The sequence below is a fragment of the Micropterus salmoides genome, unplaced genomic scaffold, assembly GCF_014851395.1.
Source record: "Micropterus salmoides isolate LMB-PRFRI ecotype aquatic unplaced genomic scaffold, ASM1485139v1 Ms_hic_scaffold_840, whole genome shotgun sequence".
Classification (NCBI taxonomy): domain Eukaryota; kingdom Metazoa; phylum Chordata; class Actinopteri; order Centrarchiformes; family Centrarchidae; genus Micropterus; species Micropterus salmoides.
The window spans coordinates 5,019-16,487 of NW_024044616.1; the positions used below are offsets into that span (position 1 = coordinate 5,019).

Below are 11,469 nucleotides of genomic sequence, written 5' to 3' on the forward strand. Positions count from 1 at the left end.
TCTGACCATAGAAAGTACAGATCTTACATCCCATAGTTAGTGTGGGATACGATTGTTAAGCTTGTTTTTGGGATGAACTCAGGTATGAAAAGACAGATACTTTATAAGGAGTTCCCTGTCTGATCTGACGTCACACAGAACATGAAGTGCAGGAGGAAATACCTGTTCCATCAGCTATAATTATACACCTGTGTTACTGAGAAAAATATTTTAAACAGTTTGACCTTTGCTCTCTTTGTTAAAGTTTTAGTTGATAGAAGTGATGCTCTGTCTGAGTTTGGTTCCTCCACAGCAGCTGTGCGTTACTTAGAAATGGGAAGCTGGGGGACAGGAAACACAGGAGCCTTGCTGCAGTTAACATGAGACAACTGCAGATTGTTGATTTCAGCAACAAACTAGAGACGTGTCGTGATGTGCGACTGCTCTCCCACACATTCTCACCTTGTGCATAAAAGACAAACTCTTTGCTTCAGCTGATCTCTGTACGTCCTGAGCCCGTTTGCAAATGTGAAACAAAGTTCCTCAAAGACAATTTTAGTTTTTCATCTTTATTAAAGACAGATTTCCAAAACACATTTCATACTTTGTGTTCAGAAATATTTCTGATGTCAAGCGAAGGAATTTCCTACACCCAATGATTATTAATCATCGAAAGCCATTTGATTTAAAGCTGCACCTTAATTATGTTTCTATAAATATATCAAATGACGACTGATCCTGAGAAGGTGTTACTCAGAGTGACGAAATAATACAACCCGTTCTCACTCCCAAGTCGTCACATATAATCAAGATCTCTGTAACGCACCATAGAGCCCCGTAGCGGTCTATAATTTGTAACAATAAAGTCTGAGTAAGGAGGTGTTTGGCGTGGATGAAAACTGGACTTTCAACCAAAAAGTCAACAATGAGTGTTTTTATTTGTTTGGTTTGTGAGAACGGGTTGGTCTCCACAGACAACGTCAGCTGTGTGGACAGTTTACGTCTACTCTGGATCATTGTTTGTTTTCTAGATCCGAACTGCACCACCTGTCCAGCACCAGACAGACATTTTTCTCAGGAGCTGAATATTAGACTTACAGTCATCTGCTGGATTCAAACATCATTATTTAAATATCTGTAAAGAAACTCAGTGTCTCGTCACGAGTTAGTTGGGGCGACTCCAAAAACAGATAATCTCCGTTTCTGGATATTTACACAATGAAACTGAGAATTTCTGTTTCCAATAAAAGCACATGACAAACTTTCTTCACTTTTTTACAGTACTGGTGCTGCAGTTTCCTGTCAGTGGTTTCCTGCTTTCACTTTAGTGTAGAAGGTCAGTGCAGCTTTTCTATCTGTGGAGAAAGGACACAAACAAACTATCAACAAGTGAGGCACAGTGCTACAGTCATTAGGTGGACAAAATAATAGAAACACTGGCCTTTATTTCACTGTTCACACCAGGCCTTTCAGTAGCATGAATGTAGAGGGTGCATTATTTCAGAGAATAATCAGACATGTTCATACGGAAATCCGATCTGGTTTCCTTTAGTTTTGGTATGCAGATCAGATTGTTACAGCCAAGAGACAGAAAGAAGGAAATCTTTTCATTGGGTAAATTTAGTAATGAAGTGAAGCCTCAGTAGAGACCAGTGACAGGTGTGTTTTTAAAGAGAAAGAAATAAAACAAAATGACAATATGTATGTTAAAGCTATATCAGTGGTGGAAAAGGTCAGTTGCTCTTAATTTCATTGCAACACAAAGGAAAAATACTTCAATAAGTTAAAATATTATCAAAAGTAAAACGACTCATATACTGAATTTTAAAGTATCTGTCTGAAGTGGACCTAATAAGACTGCTTTTATTTGTCATTTTTTTATAATATTATCTGTTAATCTGTTTATTTGGTAAATAACCAAATGATCTGAACGAGAGGAAACACAAGTATCGCAGTAGAGAAGTAAATTGTGCATAAAACAAAAATGTGTTTTAAATTCAGATGGATAATTTATTATATCAGTCCTATTGATGCTTACATCGAAACTCACAACTTACAGCCTGACTTTATGTGGCGGTTAAATGATTCATAATGAGAAGAAAATATCAGGATGCAGACAGACCGCAGTTTTCTCTATTGTTGAAGCCTACAACAAAAAAAGCAAAAGGTTGCGGTGCATTTAAAAAAATAATCATCAAATCATCTGTCCTATAGCCCAACATACGTACAAATAGGCATATAGGCTATAAATGGACAGGTGGAGGAACTTGCTATGGCTGTGATTGAGCTGTCAGATCGACCCTGCACGCAGGAAAACTGAGATAGTTGTTTTAACCAGCTTTAACATATATTTGTGTTTAGGCAACAGCTAAAAATCTTACAGGTAAGAACCACTTTGTAAAAACATTACGATGATAATGTTTATAAAAGTGATGTAACGTTAGTTTAAGTTACCGAAAGTAGGCAACAGAACTAATTTGCCTGCTGGCCTGCTGTTTTCTGTTCAGATCAACAGCGGCTGGTAAAATCAGCCACTAGTTTGTTCCAGGACAATCTGTAGCCTAATCTGTAGACCTGATAATGGCTCTGGTTTGTCTGGGGGGGCTGCAGCACAAAACTCTGCCAATAAAAACAACCCATAAAAAACCATTGGAGAGGGACGCCTCTCACTGCAAAAACCTTCACGTGCTCTGTCTGATCATAATGCATCTTTAATATGAATTGCTGGTATGTTGGAAAAGTCTGTCTGAGTGGTTTACCTCTGATTCTATTTGGCTGCTCTTCCTCCATGATGATCACATCAGTGTAGGAGACATCAGGGTCAGCTTTACCTGCAACAAAACAACTCTCTCTAAAACACCAGCTGGGTTTCAATTTTTCATTATAATAAAACAGCAACTTGCTACTGAAAACACGCAAAAAGGGTTTTTGTGTCCCTTGTGGTTAGAAGGTTTTGGAAACTAAACCAAACCAGGCCTAACAAAAACTGTAAATATGAGTCGTAATAAGCCATATAATAATCAGCCTATACGGCTGTTTTCTGGTGAGGAGGGTTATTTAATGTAAAGGTGTTGCTGCTGACAAGTCATAACCTCCTCATAGTTTACATCTGGCGGGACTGAAGTCAAGAATTTGGATCCCGGCACCGTTTACCAACCCGTGTGCTTGGTTTATTATCCGTTCATACAGATTTCCATATCAGTATTTTTCGCGTGCCATGTCAACAAATTTTAAGATTTCACGACATGCATACAGTTACTGATTTGGTTTAGGCACACACCCCAGATGGTTTGGGCAAGGGTGTATAATAGGGTAATAATAATAATAATAATCTTTATTTGTAGAGCACTTTTCAAAAACAAGTTACAAAGTGCTAACAAGTGCTTAACAAGTGTAAAGACAATAATGCACAAAAGACAATAAGACAAAAACAATACAAGATAAAAGCAAGAAAACATTGAAAAGACTAAAATACACGTTTAAGATAAATATAAAATAAGTAAAATAGAATAAAAAAAAGGGATAAAAGTCAAATAAGATCGGGAAAGGCTCTCCTATAAAAGTATGTTTTAAGAAGGGACTTAAAAGAGTTCACTGACTCAGCTGACCTGATTTCCTCGGGCAGGCTGTTCCAGAGCCTCAGGGCCCTGACAGCAAACGCTCTGTCCCCTTTAGTTTTCAGTCGAGACTCTGGAACAGATAGCAGACCTCTGCCCGAGGATCTCAAGGTACGTGCTGGTGTGTATGGGACTAAAAGTTCAGAAATATAACAAGGCGAGAGGCCATGAAGAGCTTTAAGAAAGCTAAAATAGGAGTAATGTGGTCATATTTCTTTGTTCTGGTTAAAAGCCTGGCAGCTGAGTTCTGGACAGTCTGGAGTCGATCAATAGATTTTTGGGTTAAACAGGTGAAAAGGTTGTTGCAATAATCCAGGCGTGATGAGATGAAGGCGTGTAAAATGGTCTCGGTGTCCTTAAAAGTTAACATAGATTGAATTTGTGCTATATTTCTAAGTTGATAAAACATGATTGAACAAGCTTTGTGGTGTGCTGCTCGAAATTTAAATTACTATCAAACCAAACACCAAGGTTCTTTGCCACAGGCTTAATGTGATTTACTAGGGAACCAGCAGATGGCAGTATTTGATTTGCCATCTGCTGAGACCCGATGACCAGGATTTCTGTTTTGTCTGAGTTCAGCTGGAGGAAATTATTTGACATCCATTTTTTAACTTCACAAAGGCAGTTGTTAAGTGAACTCAGCATTCCAGGGTCTGTGGATCTGACGGGCAAGTATATTTGTGTGTCATCAGCATAAATATGAAAAGAAATGCCATGTTTATGGATAATATGTCCAAGGGGAAGCAGATACAAGGAAAACAAAATGGGTCCTAAGACCGACCCCTGAGGCACACCATATTTAACTGGAAAGAACGAAGAGACACACAGAACTTCCTATTTGACAGGTAGGATGAAATCCATTCTAGAGCAGTACCAGAGATCCCCACCCAGTGCCTCAGTCTGTCTAACATGATGTTGTAATCAATGTAGCAACATCATTTAACTTATGTAACTTTTGCAACCTACGTAACTGCACCTAAAACATAAATCAATCTTGTCGTTTTGTTTGATTTTTGTTTCACACGGGAACCAAACACCAGGCTCCTCAGTCCTGTTCTGTACCGGGTCTTCTCCCTGTGACAGTTGGCATAAAATGGCACGTCATTTCTGCACAGTACAGTCAGTACAGAGTACTTGGCATGCAATGACATGCGAAAAGCAAAAAATGTGTTGGAACGCTAAGGCAAATAACTTAAGAAATCGGCATCTTATTCATGGTGAGACTAGGCTGGAAAAAACTGCAAAAATAGATTTATCTGATTTGATCTATTTGTTCTGTAGGGCGTTATTACCAGTATAAATAAGGTTCGTGCGAACCAAACACAAACTTGTGTCGTTAATGTTCTTTACAAACATTATGGTCTATTTAAAATGAATAGTGAGACTTCAAAGACCTTAAAGCTTGTTTTAGCTTTAACATTGCAGTCATAATTATGTAGGCGGAGACACTCCCAGTTCCCACGGTGTCTAGACCAACCTGTTGATAATAATCTTTAAATAGTCCACACTACTAGCCTTTCCTGGAGCTAACTAACTGCATCTTGTGGCCTTCGTCAGCAGACTGAATCTGCTCCGCTGTAATGGAGATTTCCAAGTTGGAAATCAGGTAGTGAGTGGATTTTGAGTTAAAAAATATACTTTCACATGTTCAATGTGCGACTTAACACAGACTTAATGCTGAAACTCCACATTTAAGAGTAGAATTCAGTCTTTCCTCTTAAAGCCTACTAAATTTTTCTGGAGCTAACTAATTGCATCTTCTGGCCTTTGTCAGCAGAATGAATGAAAGATTTCAGTTTCAGTTTTATTGTATCCATGTTAAAAGATTAACTTTCACACTTTTCATGCAATGTGACCTTGACAGACTTAACTCCACATTTAACAGTTAGGGCTGGCTCATGTGAGTCCTGAACCATCCCTTAGTTATGCTGCTAAAGATGTTGACTGCTGGGACATTTCCTATGATGCACTGAGCTTCTCTCGCCTCCTCTCCCTCTCCATCTGTATGCATTCATATTCCATTAATAATGTAGCTCCTCCTCCTGCTGCCGCCATGTTCCTGCTCGACACCAACTATTACAATTACTATTATTAGTCCTATTAATATTATCGTTATTAGTATTTGTTTAAGAATTTTCTTAGTTGATGTAACAGGGAAAGGTAAGACAAGCCTAGCTTAGAGACATTGGCTGACCTCACAAGCGTTCACTGACCTTCCAGCTCTAGTTATTTCTCACATGTAACTGTCCTTGTTAGGGAGACTGTTACATGTTAGTTAGATTGATGAGGTAGAGACAGTAGCTCAGGCGTCGCGTCAGGCTAGCAGAAATCAGTTTTTCTCTGGGAATCTGACAAGAATGTTTTCAAGAACTCACTGGCTCCACAGATTACAACTCATGGATAATATTAGATTCCAATATGATGAAGCATTGGACTCTAAACATCAGATAGATTCATTGTTCTAGGTTAAGGCCAGCTAAAGATGACCTAATAGAGAAAGCTACAGGCAACAGGGGGAAGACCGAAATATAAAATGTTGATCAATAAAAATCTTATCCTTCAGATTTGGTGTTGGCATTTGACATGTTCACATGTTGTATGTGTGCCGGGCTCAATAAACCACGCTATGTTAAGTCTTCATCAGTTTTCCGAAACTTCTTCACACCTGAACCTGGCTCATATTTCTTCAACACTATTAATATTGTTATTGATATTTGTATTATTACCAGAACCATTGCTGTTTCACAGCTCTGTGTCTCCATGCTTGGATGAATACAAATCGGGAAACTGTTGGCACTCCGTAAAGAATATTAAAAGAGGACACTTTGCTCTATGTGAAAAGTGCAATGAAATAATGTAATTTTACTGACACAAAAACAGGCTGACCTTTGTGGCTTCTCCAGAGGCAGAGCAGAATCACTGAGATCAACAAGAGGCTCACCACCACCACAGGAAGTAGAATGTGTTCGAGAGAGAATTTAGGCGGCTCAGGATGTCCTGCGTCACAAGAAAAATACCACTGGTTGACCTCAATACAACAAAACAACAAGTCCTGTCTACCAGGCTGCTTTGTAAACTCAGGGAATTATATCAACATTTATATTACTTTTATATCAATTCTCTCATCTGTTTCGTGGTGATATAGCAAAGCAGCACATTTTCCAAGAACTGTGAAGTCACCCTGTGAAGCGGAGAGTGTGTAGTGAACCAAATTCAGTTGTTGTTAAAACGATCCTATTTGTCAGTCTGCAACACGTCTTTGTCTTTGTTCTGCCTTTGTGAAGGTGTTCATGTAAAAATGACAGTCCTGGTAAAAAAAATCAATCAATAAATAACAGGCTGCAGTTGTATTTTTTTTTAAACACACACAAAAGCCAAATGGCTCAATCAGTCACCTGCATTTAAAACACTAACATTTCTGTTCAGTTTAACAAAACAGGCTCACAGGAGCAAGTCCACAAAGATATTTCCACATTAAGTTGGTGAAAATTTACAATCCATCTTGACAGTAATGATCTTTTAGAGAACGGAGAGCTAGCAGGTCCGAAATAAAGAAAGTTTTCTATTAATACTTCTTAAAACAACTCACAGAAAAAAATTAAGCTTTGCAGACATTTTTTGACCAATTCATTCTCAACTAGTCACATATGGACGCTTGGTTGAGATCCCTTGGCTTCGCTTTTTAATGCCTTGGGTCCTTTAGCATTGTTTTTGGATGTCAGGGGCTCTGCGGTCAAGTTAGCAACAATAAATATGAATAATCCGTTTAGACTTTCAAAATAAAACTAGTGGTTAATGTTGTGAAATGTCACAATTTGGTTAGGTTTAGCCACCAAAACTACTACTAAGTCAGTGAGTGGGGAAATAAATCTTTCATGTGATAACTTTGGCCAAAATGTGTTCATGTAGGACCGAGTGTTCACAGTAAGAAGTTGTTTAAAAAGGCCGATCTCACCTCTGACAGTCAGCCAGCTGTCTGGTGATCCAGTTCCAGAGATGTTGCACTTGTAGAGTCCTTCATCAGATTTAGAGACAGAGTGGATGGTCATGTTTCCTGTAGAGCTGCTCCTGATGAGACGCCCATCTTTATAGAAATCAGCTGTGAGGTTGGAGATGTTCTTGTTTCTGCAGCTCAGAGTCACATCGTCTCCCTCCATCACAGGAAGGACAGGACTGTCCAGGATCACAGTGCCACCTCAGGGACAGACAGAAACAAGGAAGGACGTTTTAAGCTCAAGTAGCTTGAAGAAGTCTACACATGATACTTAGTAAGTTTGTTTTGTGCCAGTGTCACCACAAGAAGCTGCTTGTTGGAAAATATAAAAAACGGTCGTTAGAAACTTTTGACTGTACTAGATGACCTAAACCTGCATTTGAGAAATAGCTTGTCAGAAACTATAAGCCTTGGTCAGTTACGGTGACCAGCAAACATTTCGTGTCGCTCACAGAAGGTCGTAAGGAGGAAAATGTTTAAACCCACTGGTCACTGTGATGCTGACGGCTTCACTGCGCTCTCCTGCTGCAGACTCACACCAGTACACTCCAGTGTCTGTAGGGTAAAGGTCAGCTGTGAAGCAGTGTGATTCATTTTTTTTCCCCCAGAATTTGAAACACTCTTCATTTGTGTCTTTGGATGTGTTCCTCTTAACGCTCCACTCAGAACAGTTTCCCTGCTGCCCACAGCTCAGAGAGACAGACTCGTACTGAAAGAACTGGGATCTGTTGGGAAGGACGCTCAGAGCGGCTGCAAGAAACAGACACATGGTGCCAAAGTGAGACTTTAATCATAAATGCACCTCAAGCAAACAGAAGACTTTGTTGACGTGAACAAACAGGAGCACTTGGCTGATGTGTGGACGCTCAGCAAGCTCGTCACCGTTTTTACATTTTGTAGTTTCCTTGTTTCACTACGGATGTTATTTTGAACAATAAGTGAGTTGATTGAAGCTGATCAAAGTTTCCCACTTCTCTGCAACCTTCATTTGAAAAGCTACATTCAGTGTTGGAGTCATTTGGAAGCTGAGAAGTGATTTTGTTGAGTTTATTTTACAATAATAACAGCAAATGAGTCGGCCTGTCTACAACGCTGGGCTATAAAGGTGAACGTTGATAGCATCTGCAGCTGCAGGGCGCTACAGTAGATAGTGACTAGAACAAACAATTAAAGTTTCAGATGTCGCCCACAATCAAAAACCAGATATAAAAAAAGAAGCTGCAGCTACTGTGAAACACAAAGAAACTAACATTTGTAAAGATCAAGCTTGAAGAATATCTCTACAGAGACTCTGAACGACGAATGTCTGGCTGTGAAATTAAATAGATGGTTTCTGTGATGATGTGGTGAGTGAAGTCTGATTACTAATGCAAAAGTCTACCTGTAGTTAATACAATGAAGTAATGTAGTATAAGTTGTCGTTTCTGGTGGTTATTCAGCAAGTAGTGAGAAACAACCAGTTAAATGTATTAGAAGTCTGTTTTACTGTTATTAATGTATTTATAGTAATTCATTGAAAAATAACTATTGTAACCTTAGTTCAGACATTAATACTTGTGAATTAATGTCCTTTATTCAGTTCATATCATTACTGATCAAACTTTTAATCTTTAATCTGACCATAGAGTAATCACAGGGAACATTCAGAATCACTTTATAGGCCAGATATCTGTGAACTTACAAGGAGTTTGACTCTGGCCTGACGTTGTTCTCAATGTGCACACAGAACGAGCATAAACACACACAGACATGTACAACAGAAAGGTTTTAACTGGAGGGTACTAACATTAAAATCGCTCAGAAACCAGGATGCAGTTAATGTTAAAAACCACATAATATCACTCACCAACGACAGTGCAGAGAGTTGTTAGCGCCATGATTTCGCCTGCTGACTGACTCACTGGCTGGTTGAGGGGCTGTATCACACAGTGTAATGTCAACATTTATATCATATAGAGGCCACAGCTTCCTGCTGGAAACGCGTCTTCTTTAACACCTCAAATGTCAGAAGTTCGTCGCATAACCTGGCAGATTTTTAAAAAGCACTTAAAACTTCCTGTTGATCTTGTGGCTTTGCACAGGGATGAAACATATCAAGTGAGTCAGACTCTTGAATACTAAATTATAGCTATATAAAGAGCTGATGCGGCGCCACCAATGCTGGAAATACGAGGTTGATGTGAACTTGGTGAACTTTACTTCATTGTATTGCCATTGTATCTGGATAATGTGCCCAATGTGAGTTTATGTTACAGCTACTTTTGTTTCTGCTTAATCCAGGTAATAATCTGTAATCTATAATTGTTATTTATTGATTTAAAATGCATTTAAAAAAACATTTTAAATTGTTGATTTTGTAAATTAGTTTTACACTGTAAGTACTGATTGTTTAATTTTAGGAAATGAGTTTTGGTCACAATTTTGTTAACATTTTGTGACCAGTCTGCCTGCCCTGTGTCTTCCTTGTCTGTTTTGCAGATGCTGGGTGTGGCTTGTAGGTGGAGCTGGGAGGGTTCAATGCTTGTACCTGCCCATCTGGGTTGGGCTTCCTAGAGGGCATAAAAGGGCTGCCTTTCTAGGAGCCTTTCCGAAACTGCTCGCTACTCCCTCTCCCTACCTACTTCCACTCCGTTTGCACATTGATGCGGAGGTCCGCCACATTGAGGGGCATCCGAAACCAGTGGGGCGGAGTGGTAGTGGGATGTTAAACCCTCAGATGCAGAGTGAGCAGCGAAGCTGGCTTGTTGAAAATGTGTAACACCCTTTGCTGCACGATGGGGACCTTTCTTTTACATGCGAGTTCCGCGTGACTTCGCCGGTTAACATGGGGGGATTTTTAATTCCGAAACTACACTAACATTTCATATCACCATTCACAGGTTAACAACGTAGCCCAAATGTTGTATTGTATTTAATTAAAAAAGGCTCTTGTCTGATTAAAACTGTTGTTGTTCTTGAATCGTATTCATCTCATGCGAAAATCTTCAGCCAAAATAAAATAGCCTACATTAAACGACTAGAATAACAGAACATGGCATAACTTGATACACAGGGAGAAACAAAGGCTTTAAAGAAAAATAGTTATATACAATCTTTATACAACTGTTTCAAATTCTTCAGACTATAATGCTTCAATATAATATTTGATTTATATTGAAATGTTGCATTTGTGAATGTAATATTTTTCATATAAATAAAGAGGTTTAAATATATAGCCTAGGCTTTTCTTTACAATGAATTTCAATCTTTTCATAAAATAATATAATTTTTTTTTCATGATGTCTAAAGTCAGGTTCTTAAAGAAATATTTGAAACAAACACGGAATAAATGACAAATGCTTTAAGTTTTGTTATTGCAAAAAACTTTTCCTCAACATCAGTCCTGAATCTTAATATAACTGTTATTTGATACACAAATTATAGCAGTGAGTAGGCCTAAGTAACATCAGATCCTATTTAATCTGTGGAGAGGGTAGTTTGTCCGAAAGTTGGCCGCTGTATTTAAACCCTAAGCGAGTTAGGGAGCTCGATTTGGCTGTGAAGGTGACTCCGACCAGAGTTCACTTTGTGTCGGAGTGGAAGTGGTGAGGGTCTAGTTTCGGAAAGGCCCTAGGAGTCCGTCTCTCTCTGCTGGCCTGCTCCTAGCCTTTGTTCCTTTGTTTAATTTGCTGCACCCATCAACATGCATTACACTTCATTTTCACTCGTCCACACACTTCTGACATGTCTGATATTCATCATATCTACCTTAGTTATATCTCACTTAGTTAAGTTGTTTGTTAGTTTGAGTAAAATAAACCATTTTGTTTCTGTAATCTGTGTGAGGCCTCTCTTTTTGTTGCCAGCCTTGAGCCAAGCAGTAACAATTTTAAAGAG

General features: G+C 38.9%; 1 protein-coding gene across 1 annotated transcript; it reads right to left on the reverse strand.

Annotated features, from left to right (window-relative positions):
- Positions 1–546: 546 nt before the first annotated feature.
- LOC119894681 lies at positions 547–9,559 on the reverse strand. The gene is made up of 6 exons (XM_038707329.1): positions 9,440–9,559; positions 8,080–8,343; positions 7,555–7,794; positions 6,486–6,596; positions 2,739–2,810; positions 547–1,334 (listed from the first exon to the last, which is right to left on the reverse strand). The coding sequence occupies exons 1-6, from the start codon at positions 9,534–9,536 to the stop codon at positions 1,282–1,284; spliced, it is 837 nt and encodes a 278-aa protein (XP_038563257.1). The 5' UTR covers positions 9,537–9,559; the 3' UTR covers positions 547–1,281.
- Between the last annotated feature and the right edge of the window lie 1,910 nt (positions 9,560–11,469).